Source organism: Phaethon aethereus (genome assembly GCF_964289735.1).
Source record: "Phaethon aethereus genome assembly, chromosome: 10".
Lineage (NCBI taxonomy): Eukaryota > Metazoa > Chordata > Aves > Phaethontiformes > Phaethontidae > Phaethon > Phaethon aethereus.
Window position 1 is genome coordinate 14,571,784 of NC_138586.1, and position 27,044 is coordinate 14,598,827.

A 27,044-nucleotide genomic window follows, 5' to 3' on the forward strand; every position below is an offset into this window, starting at 1 on the left:
TCTAGAGCCCTTAAAAAAAACCCAAACCCACAGAGCAACATGCTATCTTTATTGACGGCAGTTTCCACTGCCTCCTTTTTCTCCCTTGTCCTGTTACCAGAAACAGCTTGCTCCAGAGTCCGTTTAAAACTCCTCCAATATTTTCCTGGGCCTGTTGAGGCTTGAACTGCAACAACCAGCCTCGCAAATGGCAGCAGGTACGGAAGACCCATGTGGGCTACAGAAAGCTCAGGGCTTCTCGGCTGTCCTTGGGATGATGTTCTAAAAGCAATCCATCAAACACAAGCGGTACAGCAGTCACAAGCAGAGTTAGCATCCCACCGAGGCGTGCAGTGGCTTTCCTGCTGGGGATCTGAAATGGACACAGACTGTTATTGCCAGCACCAGGGGACAGCTGGGGACGCGCTACAGCATCCCCGTCGCACATCGCTGCACCCCAGTGGCAACGTGGGAAGCACTTGCTTTCCACGGTTTTCTTGCTAGCATCTGCACTTTGTTTGAATTTCACAAACCAAACCATTTGAAAGATGGATGCAAAACAAAGATGAAGGAGTGTGTGTCTCAGACTGCATGCATTCAACTACCAAATAGGTGTTAGTTCATCTCCAAGGACAACACAAAGGTATTTCTATAGCCAGTTCTCCCTCATCAGTGATGCCATAAAAGGCATATTAGAAAAGCTACCCACTTGCTTATACTATATGGCCATAAGGAAAAGATAATAGTTATCAGCACCAGGGGATCAGTTCTCTCTGTGTGATCCTTCAGACCTGAAGAAAACGTCATCAGTACCAATAATTTGGGTATGGGCAAATTCGTCCACTGCGTCTGCTTTCCCCATGTGCCATGATCAGCTGGGATGGGAGCACAAAGAGAATGAGGCTTTAGCCCATAAAAATGGCACTTCTTTTAACACAACTGGTACAAATCTCTGCTGCCTGAGTGGTTTGGAACAAAATAACGGCATTATCTATGCTGCTGTGCATTGCAAGTATCTTTTCCGCATTTAACAGAAGCAGTCTGGGATCATATGAGCAGGATTTGGGTCTCTGCTGTGAGTTTATGGGTTGTTGTGAGGCATTTCATATCAGAAACAGCCACACTTACAATACTGTTTCCTGAAAATAAACTGTTGTTTTGTGTCCAGCCTCAGAGCATCTATTAATATTTGGCTCTTTGTATTTAATACGTTGTTTCATTTATAACTGTAGTCTGAGACACCCACTTAAAAGCACATTGTGTGGACAGGCTGCCTTGGTGCTTACCTTTTCTTGCACTGGCCAATCAACATAAATATTATGAGGCTACTTGACAAGCTCAGAATGACTGGAATGAGGATAAATAGCTGCTTGTCCTCTTTTCTGGACACTGCAAAGATAAATGACAGCAAATAAGAAAACGCTAGCTTCCAGAATGGGTCATATTACCCCTTACAAAGCTTGGGCTTGGATGCAAACTCAGCCTGCCCAGGTTTGTTACCCTACATTTTTCATTCACTTATTTATTACAGATATATGCCAGATATATGTTACTGTATAGGGTATCATACTCCTTCAGGGTAACATACATCCTGCTACATATGTAGCTACGGCTATGTGCCCCTTCCCTGCCTTCTGTGTCTTGCAGCAGAGCCAGTGCACTCAGGGACAGCCCGATAGAGCCTTCAGGGTGCAAAGGAGCTGATCCGCGCTGCGGGGCAGCCGGGAGGATGCCCTGTGGAGAGACTCCAAGGACCACGTGCCCTCTCCTGCAAAGCAGCCACTCCTCCACCACAGCCGTCCTGGCGCAGCGGGGAAAGGTTCTGGTGCAGAAGCGTTAATATTTTGGGGCTTGCCTGCTAAGCGCGCTGGAGGTGCAAAGCTGTAGGAACGTCTGTGCTGGAGTAGGTTGAGGCTGTAACTAAACCAGGACCCCACCTGCAGTGCTGGACACCTGCAGACGCCCATGGCAGCCATCAGCGCTTGGTCCCAAACAGGCTTTATAAAGGATGTCAGAGCAAGCTGGTTACTTTGCGTTCCATACCAGAGAAACACTCCTGTGTCCATTCGCTCCAAAAGCCCTGGTCCGCACAGAAAATATTTGTTCTCCCCCTGACACGAACACAGGAAATGCGGCTTTGATTCGCTCTGGAAATCGTTAAAGCGGTCTCCATTTGGGTTGACACAGGCTGAGAAATAAAATAGAGAGAGCAAATGTCAAGGAATTACGTGCCACCACCAGTAGCTCTCCAGCACGGCCTGATGTTTCTGAACATACTCTCCAGGCGCTGCAAACCCTTGGATTATGTTTTGGCAGTTTTAAATGATTTCATAAGAGTTTTGGACCAGCTAATGCCAATAAGATGATTATGGAGATGAATCTACTTGAAAATACATACATTCGGGGGGGGCATCATCAGGAAAACAAACCACAACAACCTTCACACTTCCATGACAACAGCTTCCTGAGGTAACGGGCAGGAGGCCTGGGAAAGTGATTGCTCAGAGGCTCGTCCCGGGATCTGTTACCGCTAAAGCAAATGCTGCGGCTGGAGGTCAGGGTGGTAAGTGAGGACCAGAGCAGCCGGTCAGCGTGTTCCGCTGCCAGCACCAGCTGATGTTTCCACAACGTAGCTAAGACACCATCCGCAACCCGGTGCGAACCCCAATTTCCTGGCATGCCGCCCTGCCGCCGGCTGTCAGGTGAAGCTCTCCCACCCCTTCCCCTCCCTGCGCCATGGCGTGTGTTGTCCCTACCACCCAGGCAGCCTCGGCCTCCCCCTGGTCTTCCGCCAGCTGAACCTCATACTCCAGGCACTGGGCCGGCGTTTCGCCACCGGGAGGGCTCCACGCCACGTGGAGCTCCTCGGACGCAGACACGGAAACCACCAGCTGCTTCGGGGGCGAGGGCTTTGCTGTGGGCGGGAGAAAAGAGAGAAGGTCAAGAGGTGCAATCACACAGCTGGTGGTGGGAAAGGCTTTGGTTCGCCACCGCCAGCCTCTGCCCCGCTTCCCAGTCGATGGGATTTCTGAGCTCCCATTGCTCCCAGCCATGGTGCTGCAGGAGCAGGGATGTCGCTGAGGCCGGAGGGTGGACTGTTTATTTTAACCGGACACATGGGCTGGGCTAGGTCCTCGCTCTGGGCTGTGGTGCAGGGCTTTGAAACTCTGGGCTGTGAGCGCTGTGCCTGGCCCGTTCTCCTCTCGGTGCGGCCGGCCAGCCCCCCCTGCGCCTGACGCGCTCTGCGTTCCAGGAGAGCCTCTGGTTTATGTCAGATGCCCAAAGCCACACGTGAAGCACGTGGCAGCACAACCTGAATCCAGAAAACCTGCTTATTAGCCCAGTGGCTTAAACGGAGGACTGGCTATTTATCCCCCGGCATTTACGTGTGGGTAAGTGCATCAGCATGGCAAATGCCCGTAACAAAGAGCGCGTACGTGTATCGGGTTATACATCATGCTGTGCTTTGCTTCCTTTCCCTATCTCTGATGGGTTTGAAATCCACCTCTGGCAGACCCCATGATACCTTACCCTCAATTCTCCCCAGCCTTTAGCCTGGTTTGAACAGCAAAGCCCAAAGATCTCTCCTGTGCTTGCAGGAGCAGCGGTTTCTGTTCCAGCAGCAGTAAATGAAGCCACCTCCGTGGCAGTGCTGCTAGAGCCAAAACCCCCATCGCTTCCCTGCCATCTGCCCAGCAGACCCATTTATGTCGCAAGTTGTTCAGCTGCCAAGCACAGCACTTGGAGGCACCCACTGACCCCCCAGCGTGGGCGCTGAGTGGTGTTGCTCGCCTGACACTGCTGGAAACTGAAGTCCTGTGTGGCATATGCCACAGCCCCTTCCAGGGGGGAAATCCACCCAGACAGATGACAGCCACCCATCTACAAGAGTATGCGCTTGTTTGAGCCCCCTTGTGCAAGACGTGAGCCTTGAGTGTGTGGTGGCCACGTGGGTCCCCAGAGCCCTGCTGCTTTCCTGCTAGTGTTACCTAGGTTGTGAAGGCGGAGGGTGACGTACAACGGCCGTAGCAGAGTGGCTGCCGCCGAACCATTGACACAAATGCTCAGATCCTTATATTCTGCCTGGCTCAGATTTTGCAACATGCAGCCAATGTTTATACCGTGATCCTGAATATAGTCATCACACTGCGCTGCGTGGTCCAGCCCCTCGTACCTAGCAGTGTATTAGGAAAACAGAAAGAAAAAAATAACCAAAGCAATGGCAGTTACTACTTGGGTAAGGCCTTTTTGTTAAGATTGGACCTAAGCCTCGAGTATCGCCTAAGTCCTACCCACTCTTTGCTTCTCACACGTGATCCGAAGCACACTGTTAGGCATCAGTCACTTGGACTCCTGCTATGGGAAAAGTGCAGGGAGGAGGAAAAAACAAATTAACATGCACAGATGGCTTCCCAGGTTGGTTTGTTGGCTGTGTCAGCCTCTCCCCAAGCCCATTCCTGGAGCAGAAGAGGCCTCACGAGGTGCCATGGTGTGAGTAGAGCTGGGGCAGGATCTGGTCCCTACTCACAGGGACACCCATCGTCCCATGGGATACTTAAGGCACCATCGGCCACCAACTCTCCTCCCGAGCCAAAACACAGTGGTTTGTGGCAGGTGACACGTGCCATGTATATAATAAGTGTTAACGAGCTGCTATGGCTGATTGCGGGTAGGTCCCATGCATCTACCTCAGTACGTGATGGAAACCCAGGGATGGGAGCGAGGAAGGGGTTTGCTGGTTATTAGCTAATGTGCAACCACAAGTCCGTCCTCTCAAACTGCCTCCTGTCTTTGGAGGCCGCTCCCCAAAGCCTAGCTGCTGGCCCCGTCCTGGAAATACTAAGTGGTGTTTCATGTTACTTTTTAAGAGTCCCGCTGCGTTAGTGCCCTCGAGGCAGGGCTGAATCCAGCCTCTGCGCTCTACACCTAATGCAAGTCTCCCTGCACAGCATGTTCTGTCTGGGGGAAAAACGTGTGTGGCAGTGCTATAAAAATTAACTCACAGGGATCAAAGGATGCCGTGGCTGTGTTCCCACCCGCTCTCGTTATACAATGGAACCCAGATCCAAATGCCTGGTTTTGTTACAGGCAGTTAAATAAGGGTGAGTTTGTTGGGGTTTTTTTGGGAACGAATCATGAATTTCCATGGTTTCCTTCAAGCAGACTTCTGTAGTAAGCAAAATGTTTTTAAATCAATGTTTCTGCTTTGAATACTATTTCCAAGAGCTACATGGAAACTATTTTTGAAAAGCAACTATGGTTTTCTACATGTAGCCCAAAGGCATGAAACCAAATGATTTCCTAACTAGTGATCCTTACCAGAGTATCATAGGAGTTGAAGCACAAATACAGGATTTACTTTGTCCAAAACCACTAAGTCTAGCTTTGTTTTTCTTGCAGAACGGGATCATTAGGCAGCATTATAAAAGAAACAACTGAGAAACATGCATTATTACTGCCTTTTGGCAGCATGTTTGCTTGTATGAGATGTGCTAAGGCTATGAAAATATGTTTGAAGAGTAGAACTGTTGGTTGCCATGAAGCCCTGCTCTTTGTATAGGGTTCACTGAGCTTGGTAATCTCCTGCTGAATCCTATCCTATAGAGATATATGCACTGTGATCAAGGGAAATGTGCAGGTACTTTCAGCAAAGGGAAAGCACAAGGCTTCATGATGGACAACATGCTGAAAGCACTCCATGGGGGTGAATAAAAGGGAAAGGAGGAAGGGAGAAGGCACACCCTGTAGAAGGTCAGCACTAGCTTGATTTTAAGGAAGGAAGTGGGGATTTGGTATTTCCTTGCCAGAAGGCACATGTTGCTTGGACCATTATTTCTGCTCATTCTGAGTGGATTGCCTAATAGCATTGCCAGACATAAAAACATATTTACTGTGGCATTTTAGTACCCTGAGAGGTTCACTTGATTGCTTCCTGGATGTTTTTCTATTTTGCTGATACATACCAGTAATATAGTCCATAATGTACGCCGCGAGGACTGAGGAGACCTGGTTGCCATGTGCACTTGAGGTATTCCCAATCATGATAGATGCAGTGGAAATTCTGAACCTCTGATTCCAGTTTTCCTGTCAAATGAGAAGGAAATAACCACTATTTAGCAATGTACCAGTCAGGCCCAGCAGAAATAATAATTTTACATCTTTGAACAATTGTGTGCTGCAGTTGAAAGACAAAAAAGGAAGAGAAAAGAAGACCAGTCACCATTATTAGATAGTTTTTCCGCCAAGTGCTCTGTTTCTTATAAAAACCAGTTCACTGTACTTAGAGCAGAAAGATGAATAACAGACCTTTTCATTCAGCAGTGGACCTTGTGCAGGGCAACCCAGCAGAGCTGGGGCATGGACAGGGGGAAATAAGCCCCAAGTATCCAGTAACCACAACCAGTGGAAGCAAAGATGCTCTGGTGTCTTATACATCAACAAGCCCTGCAATGGCTTATCCATCCCACAACCCTCAGGCCAGCAGTCCTTCATGCAACAGGCTCATGCAAAGTGCAAAACCGCACCAGGTACCAAAGACTGCTCCTAACCTTGCAATGGGACCTGAAAGGTGGCATAAATCCAGTCACTTTGCACCTCCACGTCATCGGTACACCGTCCTTCAAGCAGTGTCTGTACCTTCACTTCAGCAGTCCTGCTGAGGTCAAATCCAGCTCTGAATTTTAGCTTTCTAGTAAAAATAACCTGGTTGAAAGACAGACTTTATAAGCACCTCTTTTGTTGCTAAGTGGGCTGCAGAATTCGCTACCATTGCTCCGGCTCTAGCTGCGAGTGGGCTCATTTGTGTGCTTTAATGGTTCTTTACATTTCTGTCCTGCTTCTCCTGCCCAGTGCTTCTCCAGCACTTGTACCACCTGCTCTGCCCAGCCTCGCTGACTTTGAGTCCCTCCACGCCACAGGACACCAGCCACGAGAAGACAGAGCAGACTATAGTTCAAGGGATCCCAACCAGATAGGAGCACTGGGGAGAGTCTGATGAGGACACCACTGTAAATCCAGATAAAAAGGCATCTGTTTGGGATATGATATAATCAGAAAAATTTTTGTCAGCAGTTCCAGAGTGTAGAAGAGCCACGTTGAGCAATGTGTTTCTAACAGACATCGATGACTCTTGCTTCTACTGGTGTCCCATGGATTTTTTTCAGACTGACTTCGTGACCTTATCTGGGGTCAAGGTTTTGTCAAGGTACCAGAGGTGATTTTTTTTCTGCTTTTTAGATCTGCCTTGTATAAGGCACTTTTATTACTTGTGATTTAGGGAATTCTGACTTTTTTTTAAAACTGCTTTTGTTTTTCCTTTGCGCTTTATAAATGCCAGTTAAAAATCACCATAGAAGAATCTGCACAGCTGCACACAGATGCACGGCTGGGAGTGTGACGTGCATCGTGACCAATGTCAGGTCGAAGAGTCCCTTTCCATGCCCTGGTGATTGCAATCCATAGCTGAAACAGGATGGGAGTCACCATGCTCTTCCACCTCTGCAGGCTCCCATAGGATGGCTGGGCCAAAACCCATTTGGGTGGTGGTTGAGCACAGCCTGGCAGCCTTGGCTTTGCTGCCTTGGGTGGTTGAAGTGGGTGACCAGCTCATGCAGAACGTGCGGAAACCGTTCACAACAGAGGCTGGGGTCCGCAGCACTGCTAACTCGATGTCACTGCTCCTTCTCTCGCTCCCTCGTCTCTTGAAGCTGGCAGGCTCGCTAGCATCGCTGTGCAAAAAAATCTCCCTTTCTTTCAGGCCACCAATCTGTATTTTGGGTTTTTGGGGGACATCCTCAGCGTATTTTTCATGTGTTCCTCAGTACCTTCCACCAACCAGCCTACTGCTGGGTTTCTGCTCTCCCCACTCCATTTACCTTCCTAACCCTGCAGCAACTTTCATCTTCTAAGCACTCCCAAAATGTATTTCTACAACCCTCTCTGCACTGTGCCCATCCGCTATTGCTCTGCTACATGTCAATGAGAGAAGACTGACAAGTTCATCACAGAGCTGAGTTAGAGTCAACCATATCTAAAAGACAAAAGTAAATGGTGATTAGAAACACCCTTCTGGATAAAGGGAATATTAGAACATTAGGATAATTAATGAAATTTAATCTCTTATTTATCCACCACTTTGCATCCTTAAGGATCTGTTGACACCAAGTTTCAGCTCAAGCCCTGTAAAGACTTTCTAAAAAGTGTGGTGCCTTTGACAATGAGGAATGCTACTAGATATTATTGGATTATTTTTGGCAGCAAGCACCACACCCTCTGACAGAAATAGCCCCTTCTCTGACTGCTGCTGCTGTTACACTTCAAAACACATTCCCGTCTGGCAAAAAATTCAAACCACTGGAACGGTTTGGCTTTTTCATGGAAAGCTGGAACGGCTTTGGTACCACTCCTCCTTGAAATGCAAGCATAAACCTATGCAGGAACTAAAGGCAGAACTGATTTAAGCTAAAATTTTAAAAACTTTTTAAAAATTTAAAACTAATTTTAAAACTAATTTAAGAGGCTTAAACCGTGCTTTGTCTTACCTTCCAGTCTCTGTCACCGGTGTTGCGGTATTCAAACTTGTATTTTACTGTGCATTCGTTGAAGGTTTGTACATTGGGTGGAGGTTTCCACTCGATGTCGAGAGAACCTAGGAGTCCAGGATCAGTGATCTGAAGGTCTTGTGGGGGAGCAACTAAATTGAAAACAAAGCAGGAGGCAAACCAGTGTCGATGTAAAGAAAAACACCAAAAAAAAGGTCATGAAATTTGATTAAATGACAAATGCAGCTGCTGGGTGGGGAGGGAAGCACTGCTGGTCCAGGTCCAGCCCTGGCTATTTGACAGCCTGTTCTCAAGAAACATGCACAAGCTCTACTCCTGCCCACCCCCAAAAACCAGTTTTTGTTGATGCTCAGAGAAAACACTCAAGGACCAGTGAGAAGGCACAAAGAATGCCACATCTTTGACATTCTTTTTCAAGATATTTTAAGCAAAACTACTGTCCTGGGATGACCTTTCAAGTCCTATATTTGCTTACTTTTATCTTATGATATTTACCAACTCTTGGGACATGCATCCTTGCAAACATTGCATTCAGCATGTACACCAACATAGGATGACAGATCACAGCATGCTGTGAGGGAATTTTATATTCCATAACCGTAACAGACAGAAATCACCCATATTGCTTTAAATATTCCTTTCAAGTATATTAAAGATTAATGAAAAACCGAGACAAAAAGCATACAGAGGCAGAAAAGCAGAGAGTTAAAATCATTCTTATTTTGGACATCTCTCAGCTATACTAAAATGTGCTTTTACAGTCAATCTGGCTTTTATCAAGCTATTCTAAGGTACTGCCATATGTTAATAAATCAGCATATATTATGGATGAATTCCATACTAAGACATGCTTCCTAAAAGCCCAGTTCTGCATGGAGCTGTCATTCAGATGACGAAAGCTGTTTGGCTATTCAGTTTTATTAGTTCAAGTGAAGTCAATTTTTGTAACATCTGAGGTCATTTTTCTCCACTGCCTAGAGGTGAGGTTATCCATTTGGGTTTCTACATAATCACTGCGTGATGCACTTTTTTCACAGTGATTTGGAGTCCATGTCCTGGCAGTGTCAGTCCAGCATTGCCACCACTTCTCTGTTTGAGTCTGGCCTCCAGGTCACTTCCTTCTCTGCCACCTTTTTCATGTCTTCATCGGGATTTACACCTTTTTTTCCTTTCATTTTTTTAGTAAATCCATCGTGAAAGCAGACCCTGAAAATATCTTTCAGCGGAAGACAGTGATGTAAATCAAATTTTAAGGTGCTCCTTGGAAAGTTTGCAGAGAACGTTGCTGGAGGATTTATTTCTTCTAAGAAAACTCTCCCAAATGAAACACACCACAGGCTTAAGATTCCACTTCTTCCAGCACGTAAAGGTCCGTGGGAGATTTGTTGTTATGTAAGATGGCGATGTATTTAGGGAGGTGCTGGGACAAGGAGCAGTAGACTAATTGTCTACTTGTCTAATAGACTAATTTGGAGAAAAATTAGATTTTATGTATTTTTCTGTGTAACAAGTAAAACACCCTGCCTCCCACCCGCTGTGAGTCCCGTGAATGCCGCCTGGGTTCAGGGGGTGGTGGTGGGCTTGCTCCAGCTCCAGGGGCGATGGGGCATGGCCCTGCGCGTGCAGGATCTGCTCTTCAGCAGCCCCGCGTTCCCGCCGGAGGCGAGGGTCTGGCACCGCTACGCTACCGCAGGCACAGGTTTCCCAGCCGAGGAGGGTGGCCGGGGGCACAGGCAGCTCTGCCGGTGCAGAGGGTGCTCAGGCTGGGCTCCGGGTGAGCATCAGAGGTGGGAGCAGGGGCGAGGTGGGGGCACCTCGCCCGCCTCCTGGGGCTTGGCAAACATGCAAAGGCTCCAGGAAAGGGAGAAGCAGCGTGGGGGACGACAAGTCCGCGGGGAGCGGTGCTTGAAGGGCTGCAGCTGCTAAAAAATGAAGGAGTGGCTCGTCCAGAACGGCCAGTTATAGCCACACTGCGGAGGGAGCGGGGAGAAGGTGAAGGGGTGTTCCTCCCACAGGCCATGCTGAGAGCCCGCCGGTGCGAGGGAGGGCTTCCACATCGCCAGCGCACCGTGCCCTCGAGCCGAGCCCCGGTACGGCGGCCGGCACGCGTGGTGTCCGTAACGGGCTGGCCGAGGTCCGCTGGCACGGCTGCGGGCTGGGCTCTCCTGCGCTCAGGAAGCCGCCCCAGCGTGGGGAAATGCTGAGCCTCGCAGCTATGTAAACAACGAAGCAAAAAGCTACTTGCCTTTGTCATGAGCCTGGTGATCAGCTGTCAAGAGAGGATTAGATTGGTCAAAACCGGAATTTCTGACTGGAAACGATAATGTTCTGCAATTTGTTTCCATCCTGAGCCTGAACATTTTTTCAAAACAATTGCAACTGTAAACAGCAATTCTTGCAAAATAAATTTCGACTGGATTTCAGAGGGAATGGAAAAACTTCTTTTTGGGGTGTGGCTTGGGTTCTGGGACTTGACTGTTTTTTAAATGTCAGCACTGCCTCTGGCAGTTTCTCATTCTCACAGTATTACATCGCAAACCCGTCTCACTCCCATCATCCATCCAGAACACAGGACTAAAAATACTCTATTACATTACCCAGTCTTCAAGGGAAGCTGCTCCTGAACGTTTCTTGAAAAAAAAACCCAGCAACCTCTCTACCTGATTCGCACGGCCGTGGCTCAGGCCACGATGTGCTGGCCCGGCAGCCGCAGCCCTCACGGCCACCGCTGCCGGCTGGCGGGCACGCTCGCTGGAACGTCGCAGCTTTGGCGATGAACCGCTCGCTCACCCCCGGCTGCCTCCCACTGCCTCGCCCCACATCACGCGGTGCCGTCGGTGGGGCAAGCAGCAGGAGGTTTTGCAACTTTCCACCTATTTTGCCAGTGGAAAAATGGCAGCCTGCCGGGTACAGCCCCCGTATCTTCCATGTCTGTGCTCTTGCATGCTGGTCAGAGAGGTGCGGGCGACTTTTCATGTTTTGAGAAGCCCGTTTCAAAGGCAATGCTGCTTTGCTTGCTGCGGCAGCGGCGTGTTTGCCGGCGGCTTTCCACACGTGCTGGCTGGCGGGACCGGGATCCTCTCGGTGCCCTCCCGGCCAGGTTCTCACCCCTCCACCGCGCGCCAGCTGCGGCAGGGAGGGCCGGAGATGCTCCCCATCTCTCTGAAGAAGGAAAGCTGTTGGGTGCAACGTCCCAACTATCGGAGGCCAAAAGAGCCGGGGCTGCAGGGTGCAGTGCAGCAGAGGTGCTCGGGCTTGAAGCAAAAGGTGCTCGAAGTGCCGTCGCCGCGGATGATTGATAGCTTGCACAGCAATAGTTTTTTAGAAGAAAATATTATGCTCCAATTATGAATCAGCCTTGTGCTCCTTGCACCTTGCACAGCCTGAACGTCTGGGACCACGCTCAGGAGCTTTTTTGTACCCAAGTGGTATTTGCATTTGATAACTCTATATCAAATAATATACCTGCTGTGCACCAAAGGCACTTTCTTCTCCTTTTGAAGTTACTCAGAAAAATATCCGCTGAACATACAATACATTTACGCAATTGATTACAGGTTTATAAATCAGCCACTCGCTGCAACACGCGCACAAGAAAAGCCTCGGCTGAAGGACTAACCACATAAAGGGCCGGAGTTAACGTGACGCACGTGCTGGGCTTTACCTGCGGTGTGGTGGGAGGAGGAGGACACCACACAACCCCACACCAGTGCCACGGAGAGCGCATAAAGCCACCGGAAAGCCATTCAGAGGGAGGATGCGGGGTTCCCACTGGAAGGCGTACGGCGTCAGAAGAGCGGTCCTGCGGCGCGCGTGCAAGGAGGCTGGAGAAACAAAGTGGAGTTGAAAGGCTTCAGCACATCGGTGGGGCCCTGGCATTCCCTCTGCAGGGTGAGCACCGACAACAAGCGCCTTTTTACTCATTTACCAAGTCGGATTAATCATTTCCCAGAGGACTCTTATTTGTAACTTTTGGGGATGGCAACACATGGATGACTTTGGCTTCATTTGAAATAGTTTCTGGCTAGCTAAGCACGTTCTCTGAAGGCACGTCAGCCTGTACTTCAGTCACCAAGCTGTCTGCCGCACATCTTCTGCGGAAAGAGTGATGCAGACGAGCAAGTGATCCGCCTGCCATAGGAAGCGCCTTGGACCAATGACATTTTAATTAAAAAAAAAAATACAGAATGCCTGAGCCTTGCCTTATCCAAGAAACAGACACATCTTATGCAACTGTCACCAGTGCTTTTTGGGTTTCCTGTTTCAGGATTTGGTAACTAAAAAGAAAAAAAAAAATGCAGAGAGAGAATTTCCTTTCTAATTCACCCTCCAACGAAAAAGAAATGGTAAGAATTCTTGTCTTCTTAGCTGTCATGATAATTTTTGAAGTGGGCAAATTTCTCTTCCTGAGCAGGTCTGCTGGAGGGAAGATGGGGACTGGGAGGGAGAAAGGAGCAGAGTTTCTAGGGGTAGCTTCTCCTTCCTTCAGATTTCATGCCGAAGGTGGGTAGGAATTGCTGCCTACGGACATACCAGTCCAGCCTGCTTCCCTATGCCAGAAAGCACACGGATTACAGGTAAAAAGTATATGTAGATACATATACTTTAATTTTTACATATAGATACAGGTATAGGTATAGATTAGACAGAGATAGGGAGATAGATAGAAAGATATATATCATATAGATATAGATATATAGATATCAATCTTTCTAAAAGCTTGAGGCCACTGCTTGAGCTCTGCTTGCGTAAGAACATGGCAACATCCACGTGAACATGCGATGCTCACTGTGCTCCTTTCAGCTCACAAACTGGCTTTATATTGTCCACACAACCTTGGCTACAAAAGGTGGACTCCCAGGTCATACTCTGTCACGGCTACTTGCTCCTCAGCACCCATGGCTATGGTGTGACAGTACGAAATTAGGGGTCTGCTGAATGGGAGAGCTTCAAGTCAGAGGGACCTTGGGAAGTCCTGGCAGTCAGAATTCGTCCCCGGAGACTATAAAAAGAGTAACATTGCACCCATTTTAAAAAGGGTAGCAAGGAGGACTCTGGGAACTACCAACCTGGCAGCCTCACCTCTGTGCCGGCGCAGATCATGGAACAGAACCTCCTGGAAGCTATGCTAAGGCACATGGAGGACAGGGAAGTGATTCGACACAGTCAGCATGGCTTCACCAAGGGCAAGTCCTGCCAGATCAACCTAGTGGCCTTCTATGATGGAGTGACCACATCAGAGGAGAAGGGAAGAACTACCTATGTCATCTACCTAGACTTCTGTAAGGCCTTTGACATGGTCCCCCACAACATCCTTCTCTCTAAATTGGAGAGATATGGATTTGATGGGTGGAATGTTCAGTGGATGAGGAATTAGTTGGATCATTGCATCCAGAGTGTAGTGGTTAACAGCTCAATGTCCAGATGGAGATTGGTGATGAGCGGTGTCCCTCAGGGGTCCGTATTGGGACCAGTACTGTTTAATACCTTCATCACTGACATAGTGGGATCGAGTGCACCCTCAGCAAGTTTGCAGATGACACCAAGCTGAGTGGTGCGGTTGACACACCTGAGGAACGGGATGCCATCCAGAGGGATGTGGACAAGCTTGAAGAATGGGCCCGTATGAACCTCATGAGTTTCAACAAGGCCAAGTGCAGGGTCCTGCTCCTGGGTCGGGGCAAGTCCCTATATCAGTACAGGCTGGGGGATGAAGAGATGGAGAGCAGCCCTGCCAAGAAGGACTTGGGGGTACTGGTGGACGAAAAGCTGGACATGAGCTGGCAATGTGCACTCGCAGCCCAGAAGGCCACCCATATCCTGGGCTTCACCCAAAGCAGCGTGGCCAGCAGCTCAAGGGAGGGGATTCTTCCCCTCTGCTCTGCTCTGGGGAGACCCCACCTGCAGTGCTGCGTCCAGCTCCTCAGCACAGGAGGACATGGACCTGTTGGAGTGGGTCCAGAGGCGGCCACAAAAAGGATTCGAGGGATGGAACAGATCTGCTGGGAGGACAGGCTGAGAGAGTTGGGGTTGTTCAGCCTGGAGCAGAGAAGGCTCCAGGGAGACCTTATTGCAGCTGCCAGTGCTTAAAGGGGGCTGATAAGAAAGACGGGGACAGGTTTTTTAGCAGGGCCTGTAGCAATACAACAAGGGGTAATGGTTTTAAACTAAAAGAGGGCAGATTTCAACAAGATCTAAGGAAGAAATTTTTGACAATGAGGGTGGTGAAACCCTGGCCCAGGTTGCCCAGAGAGGTGGTAGATGCCTCATCCCTGGAAACATTCCAGGTCAGGTTGGATGGGGCTCTGAGCAACCTGATCTAGTTGAAGATGTCCCTGCCCATTGCAGGGGGGTGGATTAGATGGCCTTTAAAGGTCCCTTCCAACCCAAACTATTCTATGATTCTAGGAAATCTGAGGGTTGGGGCCAACAAAAACCCCATAATTTGAAGAAGTGGCTCAGGGGAGCCAGCAGTGACAGGTTGTGCTTGAATGTGCAAGGAGAGTTTAAATTAACTGGAAATTCTAACTGGCAACACATGGCAGCAGTTACAAATACACAACAATTTTAACAGCTAATTTTCAATTTAAGTTAATATAAAATCTCCCCAAGTCCATCACATAAGTATAAGCAATACCAGTAATCTTACTGTTTCACTATGAAATAAGAAGGTATGGAGGAGTTCCAGTCAGAAGAAATTACCAGAATTACTTCTTAACATATTGAACGCGACATAAAACTTGTGTCAGTACAAACCTGGCTGCATGCAGAAGTTTCTTTCTTGGAAAGGTCTCATAATTCAGTACAAGGATGCAGTGATAAGAAGAGTCAACTTATAGAGCTGGGAAAAGCAGCAGCTATAACTCACAGCTGGTGAGTAGCAGCATCCAAGGACTGCACATTAATGTTACTGTAGGAAGCTTTTTCTGTTTCCAGTACAGTTAATTTTAACATATTCACATGGTTTCACAAGGCAAGTAAAAATAGACAAAGGCTTACACAGAAAGATTTAAAACCAGCAAAGTGCTCTTACCTGGAGTTCTAAGTGCATGGGAGCTTGTCTGCCTCTGGAGTGCCGAGCTCCTCAGAGAAACGCTCAAAACTTTGCATTTCGCAGAAATTTGGAGGGTTTTGAAGAGGTTTTTCAAAAAAAGGTGGGTTCTCTTCAGGGATCACATGCCTCATTGCAATGTTATGGCACTTGCCACATGATCAGAGGCTTTACTAAGCTAGCACCAGAGAGGACATTGCCGGGATTTATGAGGTGTTGGTGTTAATTGTTGCTGTAACTGTGCTCAAGCAGGTCAAAGGTATGTTTGAAACATTTAAATGATTCATTAAAATGAAAACCAAATGGTGTAATCAGTGCAGGCTGTCTGCTGCGGCAGCAGTGCACGGCTGTCCCTGGCACTTAGGACCCCCGGCGCCATGCAGCACCTCAGCCCACGTGGCTCCGGCCGGTGGTCCCCCAGGGCGAGCCCTGGTTTGGCCCACGGCAGCACCCCGCCGAGCTGGCTCCAGAGCCAGTCCAGCTGCTCCTGCCTCTTAGGGCTCTGCAGGAAATATATAAAATTATCCATCCCTGCCTGTCACCATTTACTTCATCCCTCCCTCCCTGCATCACCTTGCGAGCCCTCCCTCGCCCCCAGCCTGGAGCACCCTTTGCAAGGAGTGGGTGCTTCAACCGCCTCTGGTTTGCCCCAGCTGAGCGCTCTGGTATCAAACACACCTTGCTGAAAAAACATCTCATGATTCCTGTTGCTGTGCTAAAGGATCAGCCAGGCTCATGACCTGGCTGGGTCATGAGTGACCCACCCATACATGGGTGGGTCATCTCCATGTTGCCTTGCATGAGTCAAGGGAAGCTGGTTGCAGCAACTCCCCTCCAGGAGGGACAATAAAAGATGGTGTTGGAAAGAGTGGGGCTGTGGTGTGCATGCCCCAGCAAGCAATGGGCTGTGGCTGAGGCTGGATCTTCCCATGGCCAAATTTAGGCATATTGAGAAACGGTGCAGACATACTAAGAACATGAGAAACAACACCAGGAACTGAAGGAGCGCTTCTCATAAGGAAGTGCCCTCCAAGCACCTGTACAAGACTTACTGTATCGCTGTTTGAATTGATGCCCGAATGAATGTGTTACTGCTTCCCAGCTGGAGTCAATGGGAATGTTTTGGAGTAGCAAAGGCAGGATCAGGCCTCTTCCCAACTGCCAGTTATCCTTTCCATTTCACTGTGTGCATGCAGGTAGACACGCGCTCAGGCAGGGCAGCGCTGCCAGCCTGCTACGTTGGCCGTGCGGACCCTCGGCCGGCACAGTCACCATTCAGGTGTGAAGCCATTGCCATCACATCATAGCTATTTGGTTCTGGCTCTAGTAAGATGCTGTGAAGGTAGATCCCAATGGAAAAAGCATGACCACCCTTCACACTTCTGAACTTTCAAGGGAGTTAGAAGCAGAATTTCCAGACCTTTTTACCTTTGGCTATGCTAAAGATAGAAAGTGGTCCCATATGTCTGGTTATAGCAGCTACCTCCCAGAACAGACACCAGCTGCTGTGTGCTGGGTGAGACCACAGCTTTGAAAACAGAGGTGAGAGCGAGGAAAAGCACTCGGGCTGTGAGGGCCAGTTAGTCCTGATGGGTGCCAAGGGGAACTCTGAAGCGGGGAACCAGGAAGCCCGTGAACCACCACTGTCCTGATCTGTGGTGGCATTTGGTTGGGAAACAGCCCCAGAAGGCCATGGGGGCTTTACCTGTGGTTGGAGACCAATGAGCAGGTGAACAGCCCCTTGCTTTTCATCTTTCCAAAGCAAAAAGCGGCAGAAGTGGGTAGTACAAAACCTGTTGCCTTGAGTGCCCTGTGAATTTTGGGTTTGAGAGAGTTACGGGTGAGTTCTCCCTTCACTGCAATTGCACAGTACTGGCTGTTTCCTTCTTACTTTCTGCAAAGGATGGGGCAAAAAGGTCCCTTGCTGCTGGTAAATGTATGGCCCTCCTTTCAGAGTTATGCAAGATTAGGATTTAACATTCATGTATTTTCATTGTGTAAGCTACTTAAGCAGAAAAGGTCACACAGGACAGATCATTTGAAACAGATGAGAAACATTTGCCAGTAGGATGAATGCCAGTTCCCGAGTGCTAGAACTGGGTCAGTTCCTGAGAAAATTAGGTTGGAAAATAGCATGGTTGGGATTTGCAACAATAGGGCTCCCTAATGCAGCCGGCAGTGCTGGAGCAGCCGGGGAGGAGCAGCAAGTGCAGCTCCGTGCCTGCCCACCCAGCCTCCTCCTGCCACTCTCCTGCCCGAACCAGCTACCTCTGCAAACTACAGATGCTTTTGTTTTCCCTCTTCTTGCACCATCGCGCTGGTACCTGGTGCTCGTGCTGTGTTCCCCCCCGCCAGCGTTACCACAATCCCCACCCTGGCCCTGGAGCAGGAGATGGGCTGGGGGCCCGCTGGGGAGTATCCGTGCCCGGCTCCAGCCGTGCGCAGGGAAGGCAGCGCCCGCGGCCGGGGAGCGAGCGGCGGCTCGGGGCACGCCTCTGCAAAGCCAGCTCAGACCTTGGCTCTGCTGACCGCAAGGCTGTAGCTGTCAGCAATGCCAAGGTCAGCAGGCTGGGGGAAGCGCAGGGCAGACCCCTGCACGTGCTGGACCAGAGCCTCACGGCCTTGAGCTCGGGGCAGGGGCAGGCGGGCCTTTTCCATCCCGCTAACTACTCTGCAAGCGGGGTTAAGTTGTAAAAAACTCCTACACAAGGTGATGACAAGCTCATGGAAGAAGGGGGTAATAAAAATATACCGACTCCGGCTCACCAGCGAGCCCTGCACGCAGCTGGGAGGGTGCCCCGCAACCCCCCGTGCACCAAGCCGTCCCCCAGCACTGCGGCGGGCGTAGCTGCGGGCTGGGCTCAGGCACCGCGGCTGTGCCTGCTGCCCACCTTTCCTCAGAGCCCCGTGGTATCGGCAGCAAGACGCTCCTGCGCCCAGCAATGGGCAAAGCCCCGGGCGGGCGTTCCTGTCTGTGTGGCTGCCTTCCCCATTACAACTGTATTTGGAAGCACCACTGACTTGTCCGGTTTGCTCATGAATGAGACTTTTTGGGATTTGTCAGCCGGGTGAGTGACTCCTGGAGTCTCCATGTGCTCATGAACATCCCAGAGGAGCTTCCTCCTCCTCCAGGAGCCTGGCCAGGTCCCAGAGCCTCACAGCTGCTCTCCAGGAACAAGTTTAATAAAAGAGCTAAAGCCCAAGAAAGGCAAAATTCTAAAGGTGCCTCCAAGTTGAATACGAGATTTCAAAGAGCAGAGAAGCCCCTGGGCTGGGTCCTTGGCCTCTGACAGATATGCTGCACAGGTGCATGCAGAAATTAAAAAGCACTTTTGCAACAATCTGCTGTTGTTTGAGGAATTAAAGGAAGCAGCATCATTGCTGAACCATCTCATTGCAAATGGCAAAGCAGTTGGCAAAGGTCATTACTGGAGCTAAGTCCAACAAATGGGCCAAATCCTTTTTGGTTAAAATATATTTGATACATTCATCCCAGTTGTGCTAAATTGGTTCTGTCAAGACATCCGTTGCCTTCCTATATTAAAATATTGGGATCTGATAGTTCAGAATAAAGGCTTTCAACTTTGCAATTCAGCTCCATGTTCAGAAGTAGCTTCCTATTTGACAAAACAAAAAAACTAAAAGGCTCCAGCTATGAACAGACGATTTGGTATCGAACAGCATGTTTCATTTGATACAAAGGGATGGTTTTGAAATTGCCAGCGGCAAGAAAAATCAATAACTTGTAAAAGCCTAACTGCCTCATGTTTCAGCGAAGCCAAATATATATTTATTATACACATACAACTCTTCTATACAACTTGCATTAAACAAGCTCTTTCTGAGCTGCGTGAATAAGAGACTCAGCAGTTCCAAACAGACCTGTGGCCTCCAGCACAGTGTTATGAATTGCACTGGAAAGGGGATGTCACCGCAAGGAGATGTGCTAGGAAGAGGAGCATGGGGCAGTGGCAACAGACTGATTGTTACAAGAAAAATCCCTTCTTTGCACTGATAATTTAAACACTTATGGCTTCCATGGGACTTCAGGAAATGATGGAAGGAATCCAGACTCTCTAGCAATGCCCCGTGTCAATATTTATTCTTGTGGTGAGTGGAGACATCAGTGTTCCCTATTTCTTTGCTGATGACTACTATTGAGGACTAATCCTGGCTTAGATGGCTTCTCAAAGAAGGGACCAGCTATGTGAATGTGCTTGTATCATGTAAGCCAACAAACGTGTCTGCCGTGGAGCTGGCTCAACTGTAATCTTTGCTTTCTGTAATCAATTCTGTTCCCACAAAGGTCCATCCAGCTGAAAGCCAAATGTCACACACTCGTTCTGCCCTTCAGCAGGTTCCCGGCTGCATAAGAGGCACCCGTTACTCATCCTGGCCATTTCAGTTTCTTGTAATTGCCAATGAAACGGCGTCTGTGGGGAGAATGTCTCCACCCTGACCAAATCGTCCACAACCTGCTGGCTCCTGTCTTCACATTTCACTGAGTCATCTTCTTCTGCTCCTCGAGCAATGACTTCCACAACGTGCACGTGCCCTTTGCCCACACATGGACTTGCTCTGACTCTCCCTCCCATGCAGCTGGGCTTGGGCTGGGTGTTTAGCATTCTTGTTGTGGCACAGTGGCAGCTCTTAACTCTGTGACTGGGTTCTACCCTGGCACATAAAATTTTTGTAGAAAAAAAGTACAAGGCAGGATGAGGAATTAGGCAGCATTGACCAACATGTGTAGCTGCATCTGGGAACCAGCCTGCACCACAGATGGGCTCTAGGGGACGGGGATGTGCAGGGATGGCTACGGGGATGCTGGGGACTGGTGAGCTGGAAGGGGATCAGGAGCACAGCCTGGCATGCTGGAGCCCAAATTCTGCTGCTAAATTCACCAGGGCCCTACAGGAAGAACTGAAATGAAGACACAAAGCTGGCAGAGCCACGACTGCTAATAAGTGGGCCACATCCAGACAGAAATGCAAAAGAGGCTAAAAATTATCTCCAGAACTGGAAGGCTCTGACATAGCTCCCAGCAGGAGCTGGGGGGACAAAGAGCCACCCTACGCGTGCATGCCGAGCTCTGCGACACGGCTGCCCTTGGTGGACCTGGCTGGTCCCAGCACCATGAGCACTGGATGGCTACGGCAGGCTCTGCCAGGGGATGTAGGGCTTATGGGGAAGATCTGTGCATCCCTTGTCCCCAGGAAGGTGCCATTTCCCCTGTTCCTCCTGTTCCCCGCTGTCTGCAGTCTTGGACTCGCGCTGCCTGGAGGCAGTGGGAGCTGCTGGCCTGGTGCTGGGAAACCTAGGGCTGCTCCAGAACCACTTTCTGCTCCTCAGACAAGTGTAGACAGAAATAACACCATGAGGTATGAACCCATCAGACTGAGCCATGAGCCTGTCTGGAGCAGAGAACCTGAAAACGTCCAAGGATAAATTGCTCCCACCCACACTGCCCTCCCCTGCCTGTCCTGCAGGTCGGGCAGGATCCAAGGTGCCTCCAAGGCACCTCCAAGGCACCAGGCTGCGTCCCTGTAGTGGCTCATTAAGCGTTACAAAACAAGCTCCGTTTGCTTCCTCCCACCAAATCCGTCAGCTCCCACAGGTGGATACGTGGGTCCCCCAGCCAGCCCAGAGGCTGTCTTAGGGAAGACCGAAGTCTTCCCACCACGTGGCTTTGAGCCTGGCTGCAAAAATTAGTTTACCTGGAATGGCACAGGTCTTAAATCTCCGTGCCGTCCGGGACCCAGCTGGAGCTGCAGTTACGGGAGCAAGCAGAGCAAGCGCTCAGGCTGGCTGTTGAAAACCTGAGAGTGCAGCACCATGCCGAGGGCCTGGCACATCTCCATAAAAGCAGCTTTGTCACCAGAACGACGTGACGGGCAGCAGCCAGGCTTTCAGTAGCTACTTCAGTGCTAAATACGAGGGTGAAAAAAAATCTCACCCTGCTGTATCCTTGGGGGTCTCCTGCTGGGATGGCTGAGCCCTGCCAAGGCCACGCTCAGCCTTTTGCCTGTGACGAATGCCCAGGTCTCAGCCCAGGCCTCCCTCCAGCAGGACGCTGCTGGAAGGCGTCGCACCAGCATCCCACTCCCCACCAGCCACCAGCCCTGCCTCGTGCTGATTTTTTTCCCAGCAGCGTTTGCCCCCAAAACAGATTTGTGTTCTGCCTGTGGGTTTTAATCTTCCTAATTTAACGTGCCGAGTTTCACAGGACAGTGGTAATTACTTCCAACCTTGTTTTCAGGTTACTCCAGAATTATGGGGGAAAAAAAAAAAAAAAGAGGTATGGAGAGTTGTTATGAAAGCAGAACCATTTCACCTGAAGTGCTCCCACGGTAACTTGGAAAACAAGCCTGGCAGCAGTGCAGCACACTGCAGATCGGCCCCGAGAGCATGGATGGGGAAGGAGATGTGATGGGCAAAGACCAGCTGCCTCTGCTGGCACCAGCACCGACAGCAAAAGGAGCCAGCGCTCCATCTCAGTTTTCAGTCCATCTCAAAATAAGAGTAACCTCATGACTTTTGCCTCTCTGCATAATTTTTTAAAACTGAATTTTCATCCACAAACCTCCGAGCCCTTGGGGCAAGCAAAATAAATTTCCCTTTCCTGCTCCTTTAAACTTCATCCAGTGACTTGTACTGGAGAGTTTACAGCGATGTTGGCAGAGGTCCTTCTGGCACGCTCGCTGTGCGGTGGGAGTAGCAAGTGTAAAAGCGAGATATTCTGTACAGCTAAAAGCCCTGAACTAGGGTGCCGGGGCACCTGGCTCACTTCATTTTTGCCTCCTGCCTTCATCTCCAGCGGGGACGCGGCACTGCCGGCGCCCTGGCCAGGGCAGGGGCTGCCAGGGGCTGGGCAGCCGTCACCCCCTCGGTCACTGCTGGGTCCCCAGCACAGGTGGGGCAGGTACGTCCCGCAGGGAGCCCAGGATGGCCGAGCAGCCCCAGGAGGCTGGCCGGGAGAAGGGGTCCTTCCCCCGTAACACTGCGGCCGGTGAGTCCTGGAGGCACTTTGCAGTTCGAGCCTGATCCTGCCTCTGCTGCCGTGAGCAAGACCTGGCAGCCGGGTCCCGAGGGATGAGCACAGGGTCAGTGCGTGAGCAGGGCAGCTGGCAAACACAGGAGAGAGGGCGAGATCCAGAGCATTATCGCAGACTGGTCCTTGAACCCCGAGCTGCAACCCCGAGGGATATAAAATAGCATTTCCCCTGGGGCAAGTGGCTTTCCTGGAGCTCGGGGCACCTTTGGAGGGGACAGCAGTGCTGGGCTGCCCTCCCGTGCCATCTACGTCCTGTACGGTGACCGGGGATCGCCAACGCAAGCACCAGCCCAAGCCTTTATGTCTCACGTAAACATCTTACTGGTGTTGAAAAGTGCTTCGTTAAATATTTTATTAAAGGTACAAAGTTTGGCCTGATGGTGAACAGACTGAGAAGAAATTCTTTGTTTTTTAAAAAAGACATCTCAAATATGCTGAATGGTTTTGTCCTTTTCGGGTGGAAATCACTAAGGTTGGAAAGGATCTTCAAGATCATCAAGTCCAACCATTAACCCAATGCCACCATGCTTCCTAAACCATGTCCTGAAGTGAACCATGTCCTGAAGCGATTTAAATCTTTTAATTTAAATCTATTTAATTTAAATCTATTTAAATATTCCCATAAAAGGAAAAATATGAGAAGATATTTAAGTTAAGAATCACCACAGGAGGGATTTCAGAACGGCCAGAATGTGGCTTGCCAGGAATGGGACACATATTAGTTCAAGAACAGCGGTGTAAAAACACACACACACACAAAAGTATAAACATGCCTGTCTGCAAATCTGCAATTCAAGCATCACTGTGAAATCTGAGCAGATGCAACCACAATTATTTCAAGAACACAAACATCAGGACCACTAAAAAAAAAAAAAAAAAAAAGCAGCGCTGGAAAACTCTTTCAAATTTATATAGAAATGCTGGTATGCATAAATCCATATTCTGCATTACACCTGAACAGCTACATTGAATTTCAAGAACACACGCCCCAAAATAAAATCATAATATAAAGCAGACAAATTCTCCCACCCCCATTTGTCTCAGTGCAGCAGAGATTGAGTTGCTGAGATTTAATACCGATCACATAGTTACGGCTTACCATAATGTGTCGGGATTTTCCTTTGAGCCAGGTAACGCGCCAGATGAAAATACTTACTAGCTCTAAAAAAACAAAACTGGAACAGCAAGATGAAAGAAAAAGGCCTGCATACGTTCCTGTTTCTGGAGAGCAAGTTTCAAGCAGCCGCATCTAAACAGCCAGCCTGAAAGTGTTTTGTGTAGAGGATGCACATGAAGAAATCGGGAAGGGAAGATAACCACTGCTCACTGCCCACGGCAGGCGTCTGGCTCAACAACCCTCCCAGATAGCAAAGTAAGCACATTACACACATGGGATATAGTAAACAGCCCCACACCGGCATTTGAGGGGTTTTCCTGCCACAAGATGCAATCTGATCAGAAAACCCTGGTTAATGTGAACTGAAGTGTTTTGTGGAAATACTCTGGTTCCAGCTAACTTCTGACAGACACGTGCTTGGCTGCCGGCCAGCTCGCGGGGAGGCTGCTGGTAACGCAGCCATCCCGGCGCGGGGACAGCGTCACCGGCAAACCCCGGCAGCAACTGGCTTGCTGTAGGCTCTGGTCTTGGAGGTCTGGGCTAGGGGCTCTGTGGTCAGCAGATGGGAAAACCCTGAAAATCCTAGCTGGTCTTGGAGGTCGCAGTTCTCCCAGCTCCTGTCACCTGCAACATGGTGACTGCTGCGGCTCTGCACATCCTGAACTAACGCTCAGCATCCCAGCTATGGGTGGGCAAGTCTCCACAGGCAGATGACAGCTGGACTGCTTCATCTGTGGGAAAAAGAAAAAAAAAAGTCTGAAAGTAAAACACTTTACGTTTTTATCCAATGGGAAATTTTGGTCTTTGCTTCCCCTGGGTCCTTTCAAACTGCATGAGGCTCCTTCTCATCAAGGAATAGCTTTTCACCATTGTTCTTTCCCATGAATATGTTTTGACCAAGGTCCTGATCAGATGACTGCTGCTTTCAGAGAAGAACACAGCAGATGGAAAAAACTGCCCCAAGCAGTTACAGGCAGAAGTGACGCTGGCGGGATGGAGCTGATTCACTGAGAGATCAGACCTCACGTTCTGAGCGGCAATTCAGCTACAAATTACAGTGCTGAAGGAGGAATTGCTGGCAGGACGGCTCTCCATGGAGGTGCAGGTACAGCTGGCTGGTCTTCCCCAGCACCGACTGGGATGTCTTGGTTATTGGCCAGTGAAATCAGGAAGAGGTTCGATTTCACCGGTGTGATTTGGCTTATGGACACTATTACATCAGTTTGTTCTGCAACAGGAAATTTGATTAGGGAAAAAGGGTAGACCAGCCTCTTTTGGCAGTGTGGAAATCCCTGTGTGCGCCCAGGAGCATGCACACGTTAAGTAACAGTGAAAAGAAAAGCAGAGGAACGGTAATCCGGGGGAGACCGATGCGCTGCTTTGCAGCTCTGCTCTGCGAAGCGTTACTGTGCAAGACGCCTTCCTCCAGCGGCGGCTGCAGGACCGTGGTGTGTCGGGGGGGGCAAGGACAGGATACACGGAACCTCTTGACAGGGTGGTCTGGCTAATCCAGCTCAGCTGGGCTTGGAAAGGCAGCTCCAGGCTTTGAAAACTGTCCCCTGCCAACCTGGTTGTGGGAGAGACTGATTCTGGCCGGTGGTGTCCCTGGAATGTTAGGGACAGAAGTTTTTGCCTTTTTGTTATCAACAATTTATGACACTGATGAAGAAGTAGGCCCACATGACCAGACTTGAAGGTAACACTGCTCAGAGGTCTACAAAAACACAGTGGATTTTTTCCAAAGCCAGAGCCCTGGGTGGGCCATTCCCACACAAGTCTCCTCATGATCCTTTTCAATGGGAGCTGCACTGGGTTTGCCCTTTGGAGAAGCTCACAGAGCAGCATTTGCACCAACCACAGCCTTTTACCTTGGGGTAAAAAAATCTAAGGAAATACAACATCTCTGACAAAAATCAACGTTTGATTCACCATGGATGAAGGAGTGCTAAATTGCCAGAGCCAAAATCCGAGGTCATGGAGAATGTGCAGTCCAGTGAAAAGATGGATCGAGGCACTACTGAAGAGCTATAAAGCAATGATTTATTGGTTCCGTCCTTGCAGAGACACTACTGCAAAGCCTTATAAGCAAACAAATGCCTGGGTTCCCACTCAGCAACTGCTGAGCGTGCAGAGCTCGCAACACCCAACAAGCCACTTCTTCCAAGGACTCCTGAAACTGAGAGTCAGATGTGCCCCAGTGTCCACGGTTTGCGTGAATAAAGGCCCTAGCCCTGTAATGGCTGGATGCAGATCTGGGTCTTCAAGCACACCGTTGTCAGGTATCAGTGCCTGAACTTCCTGATGTGTCATTTTAGGTTACACGGATGCTGCAAGCCGGGGCTTTGGCAAGCCCCCCGCTTCCAGCTCTCAGCAGGAGACCAGAGCGTGGCACCTCACCATCACAGGTTGTTCTCACCCTGCCAGGTTGTGCAACAAATTCATAGTTTACCCTCCATGAGGTAGATTATCACATTTGCTGTGATAAAGGTTATGTCCACATGCAAAGTGAGGAAAAACAGGAGTGTGGTTCTTAATCAGAACAATACAGTTCTCCTACTGCATTTCTCACTCTTGGGCACTGTTGGAGGCACTGCCACCTCCCAAAATAAACCCAAGCTGGGATAGCTTAATAGCAGATCAGTTACTGGTAGGAAAGAACTAGCATTTGCCCCAGTTTCACCTTGCAGGCAGGGCTCAACCTGTTTAAAGACTGCTTGGGCATGTTGCACACAAAAATATTGTCTAACACCTAACGTCTTAAGTATAATGCTTGAGAAATACAGAACTCCGGAGGGTACAGATCCTTGTGGGTGTGTAGGATTAAGCCCAAAGATCATCATGTTATTTGCTACTTGTTCCCTTTTCTGACTTTCACTGGTGCTATGCTCTGCAGTTGGGGCTTGCCCTACATTACTAAGAGTTGACTGACTTAATCTGTACATTTGAGTAATACTACAAAGATGAACAACAGGAAAAGAGTATTTCAACAGGCTTTAAGAAATACACCAATAAATCCTTCATCAACATGTTAATCAATTGCCTCTTACAAGATGGATTTCAGCTGGTAGAGGAAGATTTCTCTTAATAGAGAAAAGGAAATATTTAATGAAAGGACCTCAGTAGTTTGCCTGCTCTTGTAAACAACGTTCCTTAAACCTGTTGGTGCAGCAATATGTACTCTTCTGAAAATGAGTTATGCTTTCCTAAATTCCTCACAAGTTGACTGAGCAGTGACTTTACAATACACTTTTAACCCAACTGTAACCCCGAATCTCGAAGTGTTGC

The 27,044-nt window shown here is 49.3% G+C and overlaps 1 protein-coding gene across 2 annotated transcripts; it reads right to left on the reverse strand.

Moving 5' to 3' along the window:
* Positions 1 to 309: 309 nt before the first annotated feature.
* IL13RA2 (interleukin 13 receptor subunit alpha 2) lies at positions 310 to 12,937 on the reverse strand (the record flags this gene model as incomplete). 2 transcript variants are annotated; one of them, XM_082004125.1, is made up of 9 exons in its annotated part: positions 12,205 to 12,937; positions 8,520 to 8,671; positions 6,528 to 6,681; positions 5,943 to 6,063; positions 3,969 to 4,153; positions 2,781 to 2,893; positions 2,023 to 2,167; positions 1,266 to 1,368; positions 310 to 352 (listed from the first exon to the last, which is right to left on the reverse strand). In XM_082004125.1, the coding sequence occupies exons 1-9, from the start codon at positions 12,284 to 12,286 to the stop codon at positions 310 to 312; spliced, it is 1,098 nt and encodes a 365-aa protein (XP_081860251.1). In that variant the 5' UTR covers positions 12,287 to 12,937. The 2 variants fall into 2 exon arrangements, with proteins under 2 accessions (XP_081860251.1, XP_081860250.1); XM_082004124.1 differs by having other exon boundaries at positions 2,736 to 2,893.
* Between the last annotated feature and the right edge of the window lie 14,107 nt (positions 12,938 to 27,044).